The sequence below is a fragment of the Anomaloglossus baeobatrachus genome, chromosome 3 (assembly GCF_048569485.1).
Source record: "Anomaloglossus baeobatrachus isolate aAnoBae1 chromosome 3, aAnoBae1.hap1, whole genome shotgun sequence".
NCBI classification, from domain to species: domain Eukaryota; kingdom Metazoa; phylum Chordata; class Amphibia; order Anura; family Aromobatidae; genus Anomaloglossus; species Anomaloglossus baeobatrachus.
In genome coordinates, this window is record NC_134355.1 from 333,131,130 (window position 1) to 333,154,052 (window position 22,923).

At 41.4% G+C, this 22,923-nt stretch overlaps 1 protein-coding gene across 2 annotated transcripts in view; it reads left to right on the forward strand.

Annotated features, from left to right (window-relative positions):
- ATG5 (autophagy related 5) overlaps positions 1-9,532 on the forward strand; it is a 256,782-nt gene extending 247,250 nt beyond the window's left edge. For both annotated transcript variants that reach the window (XM_075340076.1, XM_075340077.1), the window contains exon 8: positions 7,082-9,532. In XM_075340076.1, coding sequence (XP_075196191.1) covers positions 7,082-7,218 — 137 coding nt within the window. In that variant the 3' untranslated portion in view covers positions 7,219-9,532. The remainder of the gene's footprint in view (positions 1-7,081) is intronic.
- The last annotated feature ends 13,391 nt before the right edge of the window (positions 9,533-22,923 follow it).

Consider the following 22,923-nt stretch of genomic DNA (forward strand, 5'->3'; position numbering starts at 1 on the left):
GGATCCCCCCTCCCCCTGTGTTAGATATGGCCTCCCGTGCTGCTGCCCATAGTAAAATAATAAACTTTTTACTCACCTCCTCCAGCGTCTGTGCCCGGTCTCCCTCCTGCTGCTGTGATTAGGCACGCAGAGATATCTCTCTGCTGTCCCGATCACATGACCTGCACTAGAACCAGGAAGTAGGAAGTGCAGGAGACAGGATGAGCTCAACCCCGAGGAAGGACACATGAGACAGGACAGCGCTGCAGAAGGTAAGGAAAGAGTTTATTTTACTAAAAGCAGCCACATGGGAGCGATATGTAACAGGGTGATGTGTGCCTGCCACAGTGGGCCTGTCTGCCTGCCACAGTGGGCCTGTCTGCCTGCCAGAGTGGGCCTGTCTGCCTGCCAGAGTGGGCCTGTCTGCCTGCCAGAGTGGGCCTGTATGCCAGCCACAGTGGGCCTGTATGCAAGCCACAGTGGGCCTGTGTGCCAGCCACAGTGGGCCTGTGTGCCAGCCACAGTGGGCCTGTGTGCCAGCCATAGAGGATGTGTGCCAGCCATAGGGGAAATGTGGCATCACTGGGGGACGTGTTCAATATAAGGTGGCCATATCCAGATTAAGGGGGCTAATTTTAGGATGAGGGGGCTATGAGGAACATATACCCTATATTATTTGTTAGACGGACACTGGCATTATAAGACGGACCCCATTTATTAAAAAATTCTCTATTCCTTCACCAAATTTGGGGGTGCGTCTTATAATCAAGTGCGTCTTATAAAGCGAAAAATACGGTAATTAAAAAAAAAAAGCCTCAGGAGGTCCCTCGTATTTTGATACACAAGATAACGCACAAAGCTGGGGGCTGCAGCCTTCAGCTGTCTGCTTTTTCTGCAGTAAGTCTCAAAATACGGGGGACCGCCCGCTATTTTTTCCAATTATTTATTTATTTTTACATTCCACTTCGGGGACCCAGAGAGCTACTGTGAGGGCAACTAATCACAGATGCAGTCACAGAGGGTGGGCTGGGGAAACCATGAATATTCATGAAAGTTTAATGGGAAGACCCGGAAGCAGTGTGACAGCCGCTCGGAAACTTTAAGTATAGTTGTCCTGCTATAATCCATATTTTGCTTCCTTTTGCAGCTCCCTAGCTTTTACTAACACCATTTTATAACATTCAAGTTTGGGTCTCCATAGACTTAGTCCAATTCCGAACCAGGCGTTTTTTTTTAAAGTCCAGCTGGACTTTCCGAACCCTAACATCTGCCGGTTCGCCCATCTCTATTTTTAACTAGTAGCGTCAAATCTTTTGAGGAGATATATCAAGTAAATGACGACTCCACTGGTTCAGACTGCAAACGTTCATAACTCTATGCTGAATTACCAGTTTTGGTGCGTTTTTTCTGCCAGAAGTTGCAGAGTAGGTGCAGAAATGTCTGCAACTAAATACTCAATGTGCTAACATCTAATGTTTTATAAGTGACTGTGGAGTGCGACATCATCTAGCAGAGCCGAGATCGTCATGGTGTTAATTACATTAGAGCAGCATTGGTGTTTTGGGGGTTAATAAATTGGAGAAAGGGGTTTTTCTGTGTTGTTTTTTTTTCTTTCAAATGAATGATTTTTCTCTGTGCTTTGTGTTTTTATTTTTACTTACACAGTTAGTAATGGGGATCTCATAGACCCCTCCACATTACTACCCTCGGGCTTGATGACAGCTGTGATTTTTTGACAAATCACAGCTGTCATTAACATCTTATATTATCCCGATTGCCAATGCTACAGTACAATCGGGATGAGCAAGGCAAAGCACCAGGATTGGCACATCTAATGGATGTGCCAATACTGGGGCGACTGCAGGCTGTTATTTTTAGGCTGGGGAGTGCCCAATTATATTGAGCCTTTCCAGCCTGAGAATACCAGCCCCCACCATGTCTGCTTTATCTTGTCTGTGTATCAAAATATGAGGGACCCCACACCAGCTTTTTTAATTTATTTAAATACCGTATTTTTCGCTTTATAAGACACACTTTTGTTCCCCCAAATTTTCTTATAGTCTTATAATCCGAATATACGGGAGGGGGGGTGTATATATATATATATATATATATATATATATATATATATATATATACACACAGAGTCCAGTGGAGGTGCGGGCAGCTCTGGAGCAGTGCTGGGGGCTGCTGGCGGCAGGGAAAGCTGGGAGCGTCAGCCTTCAGCTGTCTGCTTTTTCTGAAGTAAGTCTCAAAATACGGGGGACCGCCCGCTATTTTTTCCAATTATTTATTTATTTTTACATTCCACTTCGGGGACCCAGAGAGCTACTGTGAGGGCAACTAATCACAGATGCAGTCACAGAGGGTGGGCTGGGGAAACCATGAATATTCATGAAAGTTTAATGGGAAGACCCGGAAGCAGTGTGACAGCCGCTCGGAAACTTTAAGTATAGTTGTCCTGCTATAATCCATATTTTGCTTCCTTTTGCAGCTCCCTAGCTTTTACTAACACCATTTTATAACATTCAAGTTTGGGTCTCCATAGACTTAGTCCAATTCCGAACCAGGCGTTTTTTTTTAAAGTCCAGCTGGACTTTCCGAACCCTAACATCTGCCGGTTCGCCCATCTCTATTTTTAACTAGTAGCGTCAAATCTTTTGAGGAGATATATCAAGTAAATGACGACTCCACTGGTTCAGACTGCAAACGTTCATAACTCAGCCAAATAATTTTTGACTTTTATTTCGAATTTAACTGCTTTTTTCTTTCCTTTTTTATTTTTCCATACACCCCCTCAATACGGCTTCATCAATTCTTTCTACTTACCAGAACCAATTATGAAATTTAATTTCCACCCTCCCATGCAACAAACTGAATGTTATGCTTTATGATAATAATGACTCAAAACAATAAAGTGTACTTGACTTATTATTTGCTTGGTTGTTGGCTGGATGAATTAAAAAAAAAACAACAAAACCTAGGTTTTAAGTTATTTTAACCCGTTAAAGGGGTTTTCCACCTCCTAAAGATAGGTAATACACTGACGCCAACATTTCTCATGTTTCCATGCTGCTAATCACTGGGGTCTTTGTCGTTTTTTGTAATTACTGTGTCCTATGTGCCATCAGCATTAATGTTAATCACAAAAAGGGACTGCAGACTTGTCAGTTTAGACCGGATAACACTTTTAAATGATATAAATGCATATAAATTTAATTCAATTCCATCTTTGCCAAAAAATAAAATAATTGTAAAGTTGCAACTGGAAATTTCTCAGGAACAAGTATATATACAATACAGGCATTATAACAGTAAATCTTTTCTCTGCAGATATTTTTTTTTCCTTTGGAGTCTGTCCCAGCAGAGAGGTAAAAATAAAATGGCTCTTCTGCAGGTTAAAAACCACAACAGATTTATAAAGATAATACCTTTTAAGTCACCGAGACAGATTCCTAACTCTGGTTCCCAATCTGTCTGCTCTGTGGAATGTGCTTTATACATTTTTGGGGAGCTGAATGTTCGTATCTGTCCATTAAGGTTTTTAGTATGAATGTTTAATTGCACCAGAGCTCCAGGAAAAGTAACTTTTCCCAATAATGAATGTGATTTATGAAGTTAGTGTATACTGTGCTTGAGATGTCTCCTTCGAAGAAGCATTCCATGCAGCTTGGGCAGACAGAGTGACTCAGCTTCAGTTTTCAGCCCTTTTAACCAAAGCGCTTACGATGTATCTTCTCCCCTGGAGTTGGACTTGTGGAGACCGTCGGATGAATAATTAAAAACGGATTTGTAATGTATGAGACCATTGTCATCAGTGACTCGCAAACACTTTTTCTAATTGATTGTTTCTAAAATGAGTCAAATTCTAATAAAATAATGTGGGCATCATTGTATTGTGTCCAGTCTGCCTGCAGTGTTCATTATGAATGTATTACATTTGGATTTCAGCATTTTGTGTTTTTACATTACAGGATCAAACAATTCAGTGTTATTATTAGTTGTGGATATCACTTAATATGTAACTATCCAGTGTTCGCATTGTTAGCAGATGGTCTTTTTGTTTTTATTTTTCATGATCTGTGGAAGCTATGATGCCCGAGTACCTTATTTTTTTACTAAAGACAGCAAGTTGAAATAAAAAGTCTATAAGTGTACATTTAAAGCTGGATCTCAATGATTATAGTCTTTTAAGTGAAAACATTTTGGGTCTGATTTAAAGATATTGTCCACTACTTAGACACACCCTTATGTATTGCTATGCCCATCTCCTGTGCCGGCGCCTGATCTCCCACTACTCGGACACACCCTTATGTATTGCTATACCCATCTCCTGTGCCGGCGCCTGATCTCCCACTCAGGGCCGGCTCCAGTTTTTGTGGGCCCCGGACGGAAGAGTCCCAGTGGGCCCCATCCACACATAGACACATACATACGTACACATACATATACATATTTAAAGACAAACTCACAAAAATACATATAGAACTGACATCTATACAGTCATATACACTGACATACATAGATACACATCATACATGCATACAGACATACACAGCTCTGCTGGACACATATAGACAGACACACATAGCTATGCTGCATACATACATACAGACACAGCTCTGCTCCATACAGGCAGACACACACAGATACCCTGCTGCATACATACATACAGACACACACAGCTCTGCTACATACATACAGACACACATAGCTCTGCTACATAATACACACATAGCTCTGCTACATAATACACACATAGCTCTGCTACATACATACACACATAGCTCTGCTACATACATACACACATAGCTCTGCTACATACATAGCTCTGCTACATACCTAGCTCTGCTACATACATACACATCTCTGCTACATACATGGCTCTGCTACATAGCTCTGCTACATACATACACACATAGCTCTGCTACATACATACACACATAGCTCTGCTACATACATACATACATACATACACACAGCTCTGCTACATACATACACACAGCTCTGCTACATACATACAGACACACATAGCTCTGCTACATACATACAGACACACATAGCTCTGCTACATACATACAGACACACATAGCTCTGCTACATACATACAGACACACATAGCTCTGCTTCATACATACAGACACAAATAGCTCTGCTTCATACATACAGACACACATAGCTCTGCTACATACATACAGACACAGCTCTGCTACATACATACAGACACACACAGCTCTGCTGCATACATACAGAGACACACGCGGCCCTGGGGGGCCCACACACGTGGCTCTGGGGGACCCACAAACGCGGCTCTGGGGGGCTGCCACTCGCGGCTCTGGGGGGGCCCACACATGCGGCACTGGGGGGCCCACACGCGGGTCTGCGGGGCCTAAACACACAGCTCCAGGGGCCAGCACATACGGCACCGGGGGGGCAGGGCATACACCTAGGGGGGGAGAAGCCCATACAGCTCACCGGGGCCCATAAATCGTGGGGCGGGGAGGGCACATACTGCTCGATCACAGTGGAGAGAAGGCCCACACAGCGCCGGAAAGAAGTGCTGTGCTGGGGGTCGCTGGCTGGCACTGCGCCTCCTTCATCTGTGGGACTGAGCAGGACGCCGGTCGGTAGCTCCGCCCACAGATGAAGTTCAAACCAGGAAGTCTACATGCCTTAAAGGGATGGCGCCGCAGATTCCTGCCGAGGACTGCGGTCCCCGGAACTTGGCCCGGGGGCAGCAGAACTAAGGCGAGTGGGCCCCGACAAGGGGCACCAGAACTGACGAGGCCGAGTGGGCCCCCCCGGCTCTCCAGGGCCCCGGCATTTGCCCGGGTATGCCGGGTGCTGACGCCGGCCCTGCTCCCACTACTCGGACATACCCTTATGTATTGCTATGCCCATCTCCTGTGCCGGCGCCTGATCTCCCACTACTCAGACACACCCTTATGTATTGCTATACTCATCTCCTGTGTCGGCACCTGATCTCCCACTACTCAGACACACCCTTATGTATTGCTATACCCATCTCCTGTGTCGGCGCCTGATCTCCCACTACTCAGACACACCCTTATGTATTGCTATACCCATCTCCTTTGCCGGCACCTTATCTCCCAGGGCTCATGTAACGTGGTTCTGCCACATGAGCCCTGCAGCCAATTAGTAGTTGCTTCATTCTCACTTCCTTTACACATATTTGATAGACATCTGAAGTAGGAGGTTAGAGCAGCAACTTTCACTTCTTCCAGGCGTTTCGTCTGAAGAAAATGATTGAGGCGGCCGGTGATTGGCTGCAGGTCTCATGTGACATAAAAAGTCATATGAGCCCCAGGAGACCATGTGCTGATGTTAAAGGAATGGCACCAACTCCAAAGGTGAGGCTGTTTTTATTTTATACAGGGAAATATATCAATTGACAATTGGTTGCCCTAGTATTAGACAATCTGTTTAAACATAACCATTGTTTTAATTTGCATTTCATAAATCAATAGTACACATGAAAAAAGCAACTGTGTAATATTTCGTATCAGACAAATTTTCTCCTTACTCTGCCAGAATTGAGCAGTTATTATCAAAATTCTCAATTCTGGGGTAAAATCTGTATTCAGTAAAGACTTTCCCTTTACTGAGATAGAAGATGGCGACTATTACTGATGATTCTATCAGGATGGGAGAAGCTAGAGGGAGGGTTTAACTCCACTCTCTTTTCCCTCTTCTATCTTCCTAGAATCTTATCAGTTGAAACTGCCATCTCCTATCTCAGTAATGGGAAAGTCTTCTCTGAATACAGACTTTTCCTCAGAATTGAGAATTTTGATAATGACTGATCAGTTCTGTCAGAGAAAGACGTACATTTGATAGGATGTATTATAAAGTTGCTTATTGTCATGTGTACTATTGATTTATGAAATAAAAATTAAAAGCATGGTTGCACTTTAAGGTATGTAGACAAAATGTTGAGTCTTTGCCCACAGCAAATGATGAGATTCCATGTTATGAAAGGTGCGATCTAATTGTTAGTTTTCATAAAATAGACTCATGATCTCAAGCTCATTTTACTTTTTTTCATTGCTTTATGACATTATTTTAATGTTTTTGTTTCCAGATGGAGAAAAGAAATATCAAGTGATGATCCACGGTATAGAACCGTTGTTGGAGACCCCGTTGCAATGGCTAAGTGAACATTTCAGCTATCCAGACAACTTCCTCCACATAACTGTTGTGCCCCAGCCCACTGACTGAAGACCATGATATGGATAAGCAAGAAAAAGACAATTACACTTGGGCAAGATCTTCCAAGATCACTGCACTGGCTTATCGTTGACAGGGCTTATTCCAAGGAAACATGGAGTCAAATTGTCCGAGGAACTTCTAAGAGCTTGAAGTTTGCCTTTCAGCCTCTTGCTCTGCCACCACTTGAGCTTCATGTAAAAAGGAGAACATGTTGGAGGCTTCCTGTTGTAGCCAAAAACAAACATATTCAGAAAGCCAGGGACAGTATGTGCCTCCAATTTTTAGTTTGTGGTAACAAATGTGCTCAAATTTCTCTCCACTGGGTTCATGGTGCGGCCAGGATTTAGCATTATATTAAAAAAGGGAAAAAAATCATTGGCCTGATATTGTAATACAGAAGTTAGTACTAAAAACTGCACTTAAAGAGTGTTAAAGCTTTCCGAAGAGTTCAGTTACCATCCAGTCGTTCAGTGCTGGTGGAGTACTTGTTTACAATACACTTCTAGGTTTAATGGAGTATAAGCAAGCATCCTCCCTTGGAAAGGATAACCTAGAATACTGGATGCCAGCAGTAATTTGCTTTAACCCATTGAAAGCTTAATGGACTACTTTTATATTATGTTTATAGTAACAATCTAATCAGTTATGTGGAACTTGTGAATGACCTAATATTACAATGATATTTGCAACTATCATTTTTTAAAATGATATAGTTTTTCTTTGCAAATCTGTATATTTGTTATGCTGCCATAGAAGGGACAATTATTTTTTCAAGTATAATGGCAATATTGATCATTTATTGCTCCAAATTCAGACTAATAAAGACATCATAAAAATATTTAGAGTAGAATAATCTCAGGTGTGCATTAGTTGTCAGAGGCCAAGTGGCCAAGAAACGTTCTCTTCCAGGCGATCATAGACTTCTATAGAGGAGAGATGTCTGGCACATCCAATCATCCCAAGTGCCTGATCCTCTAATGCCTCAGATTGGCATCTAATGCACACTCAAGTCAAAGACCTACATAGATTATATAGAGTCTCACAAACATAATTCATTGACCTGAAGTTACCAACAGCAGAATTAGTCAACCCTGTGGGATATGCATTTCTACATATCCATAACAATTCACTGCTACGTTTTTCATTATTGCCAAATTAAATTCTAGAAAACTTAAGGGTTGTCCAGGATTATAAATAAGATCTACTTTTTTTTTTCCCCAGAAACTCTATGGTTCTTATTGGTAGGCTTTGTCTGCTATTGTAGATCCATTCATTTCATTGTAATATGGATCAGCTGCAATGCCAGACACTGTCCATGGAGTAGAATGGAGGGCTTTTGAGTATTTAAAAAAGACCTTTTTTCTAATCTCGGATAAACCCTTAGGCCACGTACACATGTTGAGTGTTTGGTGAGGTTTTTACCTCTGTATTTGAAAGCCCAAACCAGGAGTGAGTGAATAATACTGACATGGTGCCTATGTTTCTATTACACTTTTCCTCTGATTGTTCCACTCCAGATTTTGACTTACAAGTACAGAGGTAAAAAATTCTCCAAAAACAGTCAGCATGTGCACGTGGCCTTCGAGTAAAACGTTTCATGTTCTGCTAAGGCCACGTGCACTCAATGAGTATTCGGTAAGAATTTTTACTTACATATTTGTTAGCCAAAACCAGGAATGGGGGAAAAATACAGAAATAGCGCACATGTTTCTATTATACTTTTCATCTGATTGCTCCACTCCTGGTTTTGGCTTACAAATATTGAGGTCAAAAACTCACCAAATACTCAACAACTGGATGTGGTCTTAAGGGTAACGTGAGCTCCATTTTTCTATCATTTTATCACATTAAAAAAATTCAAACCTTTAAACTGTGATGTAGTTACTCATGGGAACAATGGACTGACATTGTTTTATAGAAGAGTGACTGTGATGATGGCTACTTTTTGAGTATCCGCTTTTTGTTTGCATATTTATGTAGCTCTCCATGATACTCAAACTCTATTTTTTGTATATTTCGATCTACAAATGCTTTAGCATCTTCTCTTTATTTTGACGTAAGGTAAATAACCAGACTTCTCTTCGCTGTAAATTTATTGTAAAAATCTCTTTATATCACATTACCACTGTTACTATAATGGTTTTCATTCATTAGAAAGGAAAGTTTCCAATTGTCTGTAATGAAATAACTGTCTGCTATTACACTGTTGGATCATGCTATGACTATTGTTTTTCTCCATCATCTATAATATATTTATAGGCATTTGTGAACAAATCTAGGGGATGAAATGGTGCAAGCTATATTAAACTTTTGGTTAAAGACATGCATCAAGGTTACAATTTCTAGCATCTTTTAATTTCTATTGCTCATTTTTTTATTACATGCCTTCAAATCTGACTTCTGAATATTTATTGTAGTACTAGTATTTACTACCTGGTAACCATATCCCATCTACTGAGCCAATATAATCTTCTAATCACATTAAGCTTATATCTACAATCTGTCATGTCTCGTCATTTTCCTTCCGCCAATGAATATGCTGTTACACATTGACATCAGCAGCCATCCACTGCTGTCTAACTTTGAAATTGAATGATTGTGCTCTGCCTTGCCAAAATGGCCAGATAGCCACTTTATTCAGATAACACACGTGAATGTGCAAGTCAACCCATCATCATTTAAAGTTACATAAAACTCCTAAAAAATGATTGACCAAGAAAAGGATTTCTTAAATAATCTATATATAGCAAAGCTCGTCAAAGTTCAGATCAGGACAGCAAAAGGGCAGTAAACAGCAATCCAAAAGCCATACCATCTTGATTTCAACTAGTATACTTGGGTTGTAGATACCGGTGAATACAATGGTGGGACAGGGGGCCATTGGCTCCCTCTTTCATCCTTTCAGCATGTGCATCTGAGACTCTGCACAGCTGTGAGATAACATCGCTAGAATCAAAGAAGCGCTGACGTTTGTGGCCCCCTGCATCAGACCATGAATGTTGGGGAAGCTCTTGTTCCTGGGGCCGCATGAAGCCGTCTCAAGATCCCTGCTGTAGACTTGAATGTATACCCAGGTTCATTGTGAATATGTCGATTGAAGAGTATGCCTAGCTATGCTGGCAAGGGCCAATTAGTGGCCTCAGGAGCTATGATATAAACACCTTTTTATACACAGCTACACTTTCACTGAAATATAATACATTAAATTTATTAATACTTAATTGAGTTCATGAACTATAAAGTATACACTGTGTGCAGAATTATTAGGCAAGTTGTATTTTAGAGGATTTTTTTTATTATTGATCAACAACTACGTTCTCAATGAACCCAAAAGACTCATAAATATCAAAGCTTAATATTTTTGGAAGTTGGAGTGGGGTTTTTTTAGATTTGGCTATCTTAGGAGGATATCTGTTTGTGCAGGTAACTATTACTGTGCATAATTATTAGGCAACTTAATAAAAAACAAATATATTTCCATCTCACTTGTTTATTTTCACCAGATAAACCAATATAACTGCACAAAATTTAGAAAAAAAAAACATTTCTGACATGCAAAAACAAAACCCCAAAAACTTAGTGACAATATAGCCACCTTTCTTTATGATTACACTCAACAGCCTACCATCCATAGATTCTGTCAGCTGCTTGATCTGTTTACGATCAACATTGCGTGCAGCAGCCACCACAGCCTCCCAGACACTTCCGAGAGGTGTACTGTTTTCCCTCACTGTAGATCTCACATTTTATGAGGGACCACAGGTTCTCTATGGGGTTCAGATCAGGTGAACAAGGGGGCCATGTCATTATTTTTTCATCTTTTAGACCTTTACTGGCCAGCCATGCTGTGGAGTAGTTGGATGCATGTGATGGAGCATTGTCCTGCATGAAAATCATGTTTTTCTTGAACGATACTGACTTCTTCCTGTACCACTGCTTGAAGAAGTTGTCTTCCAGAAACTGGCAGTAGGTCTGGGAGTTGAGCTTCACTCCATCCTCAACCTGAAAAGGTCCCACAAGTTCATCTTTGATGATACCAGCCCATACCAGTACCCCACCTCCACCTTGCTGGTGTCGGAGTTGGAGTAGAGCTCTCTCCCCTTTACTGATCCAGCCTCTGGCCCATCCATCTGGCCCATCAAGAGTCACTCTCATTTCATCAGTTCATAAAACCTTTGAAAAATCAGTCTTAAGATATTTCTTGGCCCAGTCTTGACGTTTTATCTTATGTTTCTTGTTCAAAGGTGGTCGTTTTTCAGCCTTCCTTACCTTGGCCATGTCCCGAAGTATGGCACACCTTGTGCTTTTTTATACTCCAGTAACATTGCAGCTCTGAAATATGGCTAAACTGGTGGCAAATGGCATCTTGGCAGCTTCACGCTTGATTTTCATCAATTCATGAGCAGTTATTTTGCGTGGCCTTTTTGCCCAACACGCTTCTTGCGACCCTGTTGGCTATTTGCCATGAAACGCTTGATTGTTCAGTGATCATGCTTCAAAAGTTTGGCAATTTCAAGACTGCTGCATCCCTCTGCAAGACATCTCACAATTTTGGACTTTTCAGAGCCCGTCAAATCTCTCTTCTGACCCATTTTGCCAAAGGAAAGGAAGTTGCCTAATTAAGCACACCTTATATAGGGTGTTGATGTCATTACACCACACCCCTCCTCATTACAGAGATGCACATCACCTGACTTAATTGGTAGTTGGCTCTTAAGCCTATACAGCTTGAAGTAGGACAACATGTATAAAAAGTATCATGTGATCAAAATACTCATTTGCCTAATAATTCTGCACACAGTGTATAACGTGCAGGCTGTGGTGTAAAACTCAGTTAAAATAGACACATCAACTGCAAACTGAAGTGACAACGCAAATGTATTGATCAATGCTAAACAATTTCTTCACATTTTGAGCAAGAGACATAAATTATAATTTGATATATCAAATGAATTCTAAACCACTGCTACTTGTAAAAGTGTGGAAGATGTGTAATATCAAACTTGACAGTGGCAAAAGTGCTACACCACCCAATGTAAACACAATGCTTTTAGGGTCTACCAATATACCTTAATATTGTACATTACAATGTCTATATGGCAAATTGTTCTATTTATTATCACAGTACTCCTTTTTTTTTTCTTGTTCTATTTATGGATTACAATAAATTCAACTAAAAAAATAACTCAACGCAAACGTTATTAAATGTTTAAGAAAAAAGTGAAGTCCATGTTCCTCCAGGATCAGGTTTGACATAATAAGAATTACTAAAAGACCAAAACTATTTGCCTTTTTTTCAACTATATTGGCTTTTTTAGTAAATAACTTATAAAGAGGCAAACATTCTAGGAGTGGTCAACTAGTAGTCCATCTATTTATGGTGCCAACCCAGAAAGTGAATAGGCAGATTTATTTGAATTGTTAGACAGTTTAAACTTATACTAGACATTATTAAAATGCACATGTAAGATGAAAAGTCTTAAAATACGCCAATTTATCATGGTCTTTCATACTGTGATAAATCTGGTGTATTTGTACAGTCTTAAGTTTATATAACCTTTTTCCTGACATATTGTGTGTTAGAAATTTCTTGCATAGTATTGCATGTCAGGCCAACCACTTTAACAGTGACGTCATTCCACTTGTCAGACAAGACATGGAAAGTATCTCCACTCTGATGCGTGGTATATTATACCAGTAGTCTCATTCAGGTGTCTGTGTGTGGAGGTGTGCAGACCTCTAGTGGTGTGGCTCTTGCTATAGAGTTGGACATTATCCTGAACGGGCCAACCCCGCAGCTATTTATAGACTTATTATTTTTTGGTTTGTTACCTTGTGCCATCAAAAGGTTGTTTTGAGTTTGTCCTACTGAGCGATTTATGGAGCCTGAATAAACCAGCTGGACATTTAAATAGACTCTGTCACCAGGTTTTTACCACCTAATGTGAGAACAGCATAATGAAAGAAAAGAGATCCTGATTCCAGCGATGTGTCACTTACTGGGCTGCTTAGTGTAGCTTTTATAAAAATCACTGTTTAATTAGCAGGAGATTTCCATTAGAGGGCTACTTGGCCTGCTGCCAGGTAGTCCAGCAGATGCCTGAGCTCGTTATAACCTTGGTCTACATTCAAATAACTGCTAGATATGCAGCAGAGAAAACGGTGATTTTATCAAAATGACAGCAATCAGCTCAGTGAGTGACACATCGCTGGAATCAGGGTCTCTGCCTCTCAGATGGGGAAGCAAAAACCTGCTGACTGATTCCCTTTAAACGTAAATTGTTCCTGTGTTTACCTCGGCCGGCAACCAAGCGGGTCAGAATCTTACACTAACTTTTCCTGAAGTGAAAATCATGTAAACCTGTCCATCCACATAAAAGAAATCAGTAAATGTTGACTATTTTTTTTCAAAATTGACGTTTTAATATAATACTTTTGCCTAAAAACTAATATGATGTGTTCAAATACCATCGGTTATTGTCTGGAACTAGACATGTATGGTATGATTAGCAGAGGATTGTTTACCACTTTGCATAAAGCGTATAATGCACTTGCACTCAGTGCACCCTATCACTGCCTCTTTTCATGCTGCAAAATGTGATAGTCCGGTTTTTTGCTGTTTTTTTTTTTTGGTGGGGGGGTTTAAAGCATTCCCAAAAAGTTCAGGCTGTTCAATTGGCCTTACATATTCCTTAGATCTCAGTCTGATGTAGCATCGATGCTGGCGAACAGTTATATTGAGACACAGTAGTATTTTTAAGTGATTCATTTGACTGTTTCCTACTAAACGTATTGTCTAAAATCAAAACTCATTTTATGCTCAGTTCTTGAAAATGAAAATCAAATCACAACATTAATTGTTTTTCAAGGTATGTAAGAATAGGGCTACTACATGCCAATTTGCCAAATCTAACCAGGACAAAATGAGACAAATCTCTATAGCAATATAATTATGGTTAATAGCCAAACCAGCTGGACAAAAGTCAACATAGCTTGTCACATTTATACCAATTTTCCTTAGATTTACTTTTGCATAGATTTTTGTGGAGTATAAAACTTTTCCTGTGGTCTTGGAGTCCAGTTCATGTGTAACGTCTTGCTTTTTGTCATTAAATGGAATTTGTCGGCACAGAGTGACCAAGTACACTTGCTCAGTACACCCTTTCTGTGGCTATACATTTACGTGCACCTTCCCACCTGCTTGCTTTCTATCTATTGCTGCCCTTTTCTGCTTCCATGAAGCCAGAGCTGTCAATCAATGAAAAGGGAGGTGGAGATAAGGATGGGAAGATGCACTTATACAAGTAGATAATGAAATAACTTGAAATTGATCAAATAAATGTTCTATTTAAATTTACCGAATATCAACTAATGAAAATTATACATTGCTTTTGAATTGTGGTTCAACAGAAAAAAAAAATAACTAATAACAATGGCCTAGACAGAAATCATGGTATTTTTAGAAAAGATTGAAAATAATTTGACCATAGGGACATGTTACAATAAGGTTTCATGAAGAGATTAGTAGAAACCTGGAAAGCTTTGGATTAGGAGATCTGCTCTGAAGTCTGGCTGTGGATTTTGCAAGATTTACAACAGTAGCTTCTAAGAAGATAACTTCTGTGTAGATATCGATGGGTTAGAGAGGGGTGGCTAGAATATTAGGCTAAGTTCACACACTGCGTTTTTTTGACGCTGCATTTTTGGCCGCTAAAAACGCACCCGCATTAAATAAGCGCGGCAAAAAAGCATGCGTTTTTACCGCGATTTGGTGCGTTTTTGGCTGCGTTTTGCTGCGTTTTTGATCTCTGCATTTTTCGGCGGTTTTCCAATGCATTGCATGGGGGTAAAACGCAGGAAAGAATTGACATGTCCATTTTTTTTATAAGCTCAAAAATGCAGCTTAAAAAAACAGTTGTGTGCGAACAGCAAAAATGAAAACTCATAGACTTTGCTGGGGAAGCAAAGTCATGCAGTTTTGAGGCCAAAAACGCACCCGAAAAACGCCGCGAAAAACGCACTGTGCGCGCACAGCCTTAGGCTTTAACCTCTTTCCTGAAATGTTACTGCTACACACACGTGGCCAGGTTCTGGGCAAGCACTAATGGCCAAGCTCCATGGAAACCAGCTGTACACTATATAAGATAAAAGATGTCAGCGCAGGAAAAGAAAATCAATTCCAACCTTGCTTATAATCATGTTACCTTATTAAAGAAATTTAAGAACTTGAAAATACCTCTTAGAATATGGGATTAATAATTAATTTTTTGCAGAATACTCCAAACTCTGAAGTTTAATTCAGTCCGTGGAAGATTCTTAAAAGTTACAAGAGAGACCGAGAGACTACCACTCCCATTTGATATAACATATTGCCCAATGTGTGAATCTATTTTTAATGACATTTTCAATAAAATTTGCATCGCAAGATAAACTTTTTAAATTATGAATTGAGGTCTGGAATTTATCCGCTGGAGTTTGGATGATTTTTTTCTATTTTAAAAGTTACAAGCTGACATGATGAAACTGTTGGGAGTCCACATGGCAGAGGAGGGTCAATGTGGAAAAATGTGAAATTATACACCTGATACTGGTAATATGCAAGCATCATATGTTCTAGGAGCAATAAAACTAGGAGATATAATACTACCACTTTACAAAGCGTTAGTATGACATCTGCTCTGCAGGTCAGGTCCTGGAATTAGAAAAGGTACAGAGAAGAGCCACAAAACTGATAAAGGGCATGGAGTATATTGGTTATCAGGAAAGAATAAAAGTAATTTAGTCTTGAAGAGACAAGGGGACATGATTAACTTGTACAAGTACATAAATCTAATTATAAGCTGTTGCATGTAAAATTCCCTCAAAAGACAAGTGTCAGCAAGATCAACCCTCCTAAGCATTTTACATGTCATGTAGGACATGGGTAGCTAAATAAAATGATACCTTGATATCTGTGATCCAAGTTTTTATTCCAGAAAAAAACAAAGTTTTTGTTATATGTAAATGAGCTGTTCCAGGCTATGGGCCGGACACAGACCTCCAGTTACCAGTGAGAGACCACCTAACTGACACAGAACCATAGAACTGAACTGTGTCTTACAAACACATTTGCTGCAGCCCTTACAGCTCTGCTGTATTGCAACTCTATCAGCCTGTGAGATGGAGGCTGAAAGGAACCTGCAGATGTGTCAGTTATAATCACACACAGCTCTATAGTGAGATCCAGAGAGCAGACATCATACATCACACTGGTAACTTCTTTCATTTATAATAAGCTCTGAAGACAGATTCTCATGGAGATCCGTGTCCGGCCCATAGCCTGGAAGAGCTCATTTACATATAATAAAAACGTGGAACAAGTCATCAGATTGCATTACAGTATCATTTTAGGCCGCTTTCACCAATCAGTTTTTTGCCATCAGTCACAACCCCTCAAATTTTGAAAAAAAACTGATCCGGCGACTGATTCCGCTGGATCCGTTTTTTCTCATCAACTTGTATTAGCGACGGATTGCGACGAATGGCCTCACGTTTCATCCGTCATTTGACGGATCCGTCAAAAATTATTTGTCGGATGGAGACAACGTACAAAGAAACTTTTGTCTATGTCGAAAAAACAGACCATGACAGATCCGTCGCCGTTCATCATTTGGTAGAATGGAAGCCTATGTGCGCAGGATCCGTCGTAATCCGTTAAATGACAGAATCCGGCGACGGATTCCGTTTTTTTAAACTGAGCATGCTCCAATTTATGTTTAGCTATTTATCCCCAGCTAGTCGGATCCGTCGAAAAACAGATCCGTCGCATCAGTTTAGCCACAATCTGCGACAGATCCATCGAGAAAACAGATAGTGACTGACGGCAAAAAACTGATGTGTTAATGGGGCCTAATTCAGCTTCCTATGACCTGTATGTCCATATAGAGTTCTTGGGAGGGTTGAACATACAGATTCCCTTTAAAGATGTGCACCCAACAAAAGTATGAAATGTTTCTAAACATGTTTTGTCTATTGCAAATGCATTGAAATACTTACCAATGGTTGGTTCCCATCGCCTCTCGATTCCTGACTCATTTGACTGAAATTTCAACACGTTTGTGTGAACTGGAAGCCTCTTTTATCATTTAAACCTATAGAGCACCAGAACGAAGCTCCATAAACTTACGTTGTAAAAGCAAATTCAAGTTCACATACAGAAAGGTTTAGGGCATAACATTTGTTTGTTTGGAGTGCTTATTTAATCTGCAGAACAGCCTACATCAAGAGGTTATCAGTGGGAACTGATGGGGGATTGTTCCTAAAAAGGTTTTGATGCTTCTTTTTTTAGAAGAAAATAAAGTAAATGCCTGTGTGCACATATAAAATTATGTTGTCAATGTTTGGTCCAGTGGATCAACAATTAGGATCACGAGCAAAAAATTAACTCTTTTGGAGCGGACTGTATCATGCATTAGGATTGTGCATGATCCTTTTACTATTGTCGTTTCCCATACGTTGGTTGAATTTGATGGACATGTAACATCCATGATGGAGAGGAGCGATGAAAATAATAAAAAAAAAACCCTACGGTTTGTTCTGCTCTTTAGTCATTTTATCATGAGTTACACAGTTTAGCATGCAAAAAAGGATAAAATATTCTCTTTTATTTATACAGTCATTAAAGGGATACTCTATGGAGATAAAAAAAATTCTACTGCCCCTCCTCATAAACTATTAGGATGAAATGCACAGTTCTCTATTATCCTTACAATACCTGTAAATCAGTGTGACAAAGGAGCTGTTCTCACTGCTTCCCTCTCCCCTCTGAGATGTTACATCACACATTAGGGGGTGGGCTCTCTGCTGTTAGTTACAGCCAGTCTCCTGATGGCTGCATTTGTCCAAGAACAGGTGGCATGAAAGAGCAGCTCCTGTCACACTGAATTACAGGTACTGTTGGGATAATAGAACTGCACTGTGCAACTCATCCTTATAGATTGAGGACAGGGACAGTAGAATAATTTTTTTATTATTTCTCTAGAGTACCTCTTTAATAGAGAAAGAAGTGTTTGTGGGAAGAGGTCTGGGATATAGGTTGTACATTTGCTTTCAAAATATGGGCAAACACTTTACCATCTTAATTAGTATAAACATTATGCCATTAATGTTCCACTATAGTGTGGCAATCTCAATGAGGCCTAGCAGGAGTGCCACCTTTTTTTTTCTGTATACAGAGCCTTGAAAAAAATATTCATACCCCATGAACTTTTCCACGTTACACCCACAAGCTTAAATGTTATTTATTGGGATTTTGTGTAATATACCAACACTAAAGGCTGCTTTACACGCAGCGACATTGCTAGCGAAAGCACCCGCCTCCGTTGGTTGTGCGTCACGGGCAAATCGCTGCCCCTGGCGCACAACATCGCTAGGCCCCGTCACACGGACTTACCTGCCTAGCGACGTCGCTGTGGCTGGCGAACCGCCTCCTTTCTAAGGGACGGTTCGTGCGGCGTCACAGCGACGTCACACGGCAACCGTCCAATAGAAGCAGAGGGGCAGAGAGCAGCCGAAAGAAAGGGACACCCACCTCGTTGCCGGAGGACGCAGGTAAGGTGTTGTTCCTCGTTCCTGGGGTGTCACACGTAGCGATGTGTGCTGCCTCAGGAACGACGAACAACCTGCAACAGCAACGATATTTGAGATTAGAACAACATATCAACGGTTAAGTGAGTAATTTTGAGCGTTAGCGGTCGTTCGTACGTTTCACACGCAACGACGTCGCTAACGAGGCCGGATGTGCATCACGAATTCAGTGACCCCCAACGATATCTCATTAGCGATGTCGTTGCGTGTAAAGCACCCTTAAGCAGCAAGTATTTGTGAAGTGTAAAGGAAATGATACATGGCTTTCTCCAAAAAGCTTGTCGGCAGAGAGAAGCATGAAGTGCTCTAAAATTTCCTGGTAGACGGCTGCGCTGACTTTGGTCTTGATAAAACACAGTGGACGTACACCAGCAGATGACATACTGTAGCTCCCCAAACCATCCCTGATTGTGGAAACTTCACACTAGACCTCAAGCAGCTTGGATTGTGGCCTCTCCACTCTTTCTCCAGACTCTGGGACCTTGATTTCCAAATGAAATGCAAGATTTACTTTCATTTGAAAACAACACCTTGGACCACTGAGCAACAGTCCAGTTCTTTTTCTCCTTGGCCCAGTTAAGACGCTTCTGGCGTTGTCTACAAGGAATGTGACAGTTGTAGCCCATGTCCTGGATATGTCTGTGTGTGGTGACTCTTGAAGCACTGATTCCAGCAGCAGTCCACTCCTTGTGAATCTCCCCCAAATTTTTCAATGGCCTTTTCTCAACAATCCTATCAAGGCTGTAGTTATCTCAGTTGCTTGTGCATCTTTTTCTACCACACTTTTTCCTTACACTCAACTTTCCATTAATATGCTTGAACACAGCACTCTGTGAACTGCCAACTTCTTTAGCAATGAGCTTTTGTGGCTTACCCTCCTTGTGGAGTGTGTCATTGACTGCCTTCTGTCTTCAAAGCTGGAGAGGAGAACGGGTTAATGCTGTTCTGTCGCCAAAAAGGATGAAAAATTGTTGATTAATTATTTTATTCCATAGTTCTACACGTTTCGAGGTACAGGACCAAAGAAGAAGACTTCAGGGCCAAAAAAATCAACAATAATAGTATTGTTGATTTTTTTTGGTCCTGAAGAAGAGATCCTGTACCTCGAAATGCGTAGACCTATGGAATAAAAAATAATAAAAAATTAATAATAATAATATAAATAATAATAAAAAATAAAAAATAATAAAAAATTATTAGTTAATCAAAAATTTTTCATCCTTTCTGGTGACAGTGCGGCATTAACCCTTTCTCCTCTCCAGCTTTGAAGACTCATCCACGCGGGGCTGCGGCAGCTGCCACCATTTGTATGAGCTATCTCTGGTGGTTGTGACCCTCACAACCACATAAGGTGACTGTATAACATTACACACTGCCCTTTTATACATCTGGTAAGACCCTATTTGCGCTCTCTTTTCCCTAGTCTGTATTAATGACTGCCTTCTGGACATCTGTTAAGTCAGCAGTCTTCCCCATGGTTGTGTAGCCTACTGAACCAGACTAAGGGATCATTTTAAACGCCTTGGTGCCTTTGCAGGTGTTCTGTGGTAATTATTCTAATTTTCTGAGATAATGAATTTTCGGTTTTCATTGGCTGTAAGCCATAACCATCAATATTAACAGAAATAAACAAATAGAAATAGATCACTCTGTGTGTAATGACTCTATATAATATATGCTTTTCCCTTTTTATATTGAACTAGCTGTAGTACCCGGGCATTGCACTGGATAGTAACTGTCTCTCTCCCAGACTCTGTCTGTGTCTCTCTGTCTGTCTCTTTCCTTGTCTGTCTCTGTCTGTCTGTCTGCTTCTATCTCTCTGTATTTGTATCAGTCTATCTCCAGCTCTGTATCTGTATGTCTCTCTATCTATCTCTGTGTCTGTCTCTGTGTGTGTTTTTCTATCTCTTTCCTCGTCTGTCTCTTTCCCCAACTGTCTCCCTCCCCATCTGTCTCTTTCCCCATCTGTCTCTTTCCCCATCTGTCTCTTTCCCCATCTGTCTCTTTCCCCATCTGTCTCTTTGCCCATCTGTCTCTTTGCCCGGCTGTCTTTTTGCCCGGGTGTCTCTTTGCCCGGCTTTCTCTTTCCCCCGGCTTTCTTTTTCCAGGGCTGTCTTTTTCCAGGGCTGTCAATTTCCCCATCTGTCTCTTTCTCCATTTGTCTCTTTCCCCGTCTGTCTCTTTCCAGGGCTGTCTCTTTCCAGAGCTGTCTTTTTGTCCGGCTGTCTCTTTGCCCGGCTGTCTTTTTGCCCGGCTGTCTTTTTGCCCGGCTGTCTTTTTGCTCGGCTGTCTTTTTTGCCCGGCTGTCTTTTTGTTTGGCTGTCTCTTTGCCCGACTTTCTCTTTTCCCGGCTGTCTCTTTCCAGGGCTGTCAATTTCCCCCTCTGTCTCTTTCCCCCTATGTCTCTTTCCCCCTCTGTCTCTTTCCCCGTCTGTCTTTTTCCCCGTCTGTCTCTTTCCCCGTCTGTCTCTCTGCCCGTCTGTCTCTCTGCCCGTCTGTCTCTCTGCCCGTCTGTCTCTCTGCCCGTCTGTCTCTCTGCCCGTCTGTCTCTCTGCCCGTCTGTCTCTCTGCCCGTCTGTCTCTCTGCCCGTCTGTCTCTCTGCCCGTCTGTCTCTCTGCCCGTCTGTCTCTCTGCCCGTCTGTCTCTCTGCCCGTCTGTCTCTCTGCCCGTCTTTCTCTCTGCCCGTCTTTCTCTCTGCCCGTCTTTCTCTCTGCCCGTCTGTCTCTTCGCCCGTCTGTCTCTTTGCCGTCTGTCTCTTCGCCCATCTGTCTCTATCTCTCTGTCTCTTTGTCTGTGTCTGTCTGTTTGTCTCTGTCTCTTTCTGTCTCTATCTGTCTCCCCACCAACATCATATTACTTCACACATAAGCTTCTTATACTAACAGTTTATTTTGTTCCTATAGCCACTGACAGTTGCTATTAATAGCCTGTAGCTCCTACCTCCATTCAGTTTAATGGAGGCAGGATTTTTGGAGAGTAACTGTAAAGCGCGGGGTTAAATTTTCCCGCCCAAACATAGTCTATGACGTTCCCTGAGTCACATGGAGTGTCTGTGCAAAATTTCGTGATTGTAAATGCAACGTTGCGATTTCCTTTAGCGGACATACATACATACACACATGCACTCAGATTTATATATTAGACTAGCTGTAGTACCCGGGCGTTGCCCGAGATAGTAACTGCCTCTCTATCTCTCTCCCAGTCTCTATCTGTGTGTTGCTGTCTGTCTCTTTCCTTGTCTGTCTGTTTCTATCTCTCTGTATTTGCATCAGTCTATCTGTCTCAATCTCTGTATCTGTCTCTCTCTGTCTCTTTGCCCATCTGTCTCTTTGCCCGGCTGTCTCTTTGCCCAGCTGTCTCTTTCCCCGTCTGTCACTTTCCCCGTCTGTCACTTTCCCCGTCTGTCACTTTCTCCGTCTGTCACTTTCCCCGTCTGTCACTTTCCCCGTCTGTCACTTTCCCCGTCTGTCACTTTCCCCGTCTGTCACTTTCCAGGTCTGTCACTTTCCAGGTCTGTCTCTTTGCCCATCTGTCTCTTTCCCCATCTGTCTCTTTGCCGGGCTGTCTCTTTCCAGGGGTGTCTCTTTCCAGGGCTGTCTCTTTCCCGCTCTGTCTCTTTCCCAGTCTGTCTCTTTCCCCGTCTCTCTTTCCCCATCTGTCTCTTTCCCCGTCTGTCTCTTTGGCCGTCTGTCTCTTTGCCCGTCTGTCTCTTTCCAGGTCTATCCCTTTCCAGGTCTGTCTCTTTGGGCGTCTTTCTCTTTCCAGGGCTGTCTCTTTCCAGGGCTGTCTCTTTCTCTGGCTGTCTCTTTCCCAGTCTGTCTCTTTATGTCTGTCTGTCTTTTTCTGTCTCTCTCTATCCGTCTATCCTATCTTATACTAACAGTTTATTTTGTTCCTATAGCAACCACTGACAGTTGCTATTTGTAGCCTGGAGCTTCCAGCTCCATTCAGTTTAATGGCTGCGTGATTTTTGTAGAGTCACTGGAAAGCAAGGGGTTAAATTTTCCCACCCAAACATAGTCTATGACGTTCCCTGAGTCACATGGGGCATCTGTGCAAAATTTCGTGATTGTAAATGCGACGGTGCG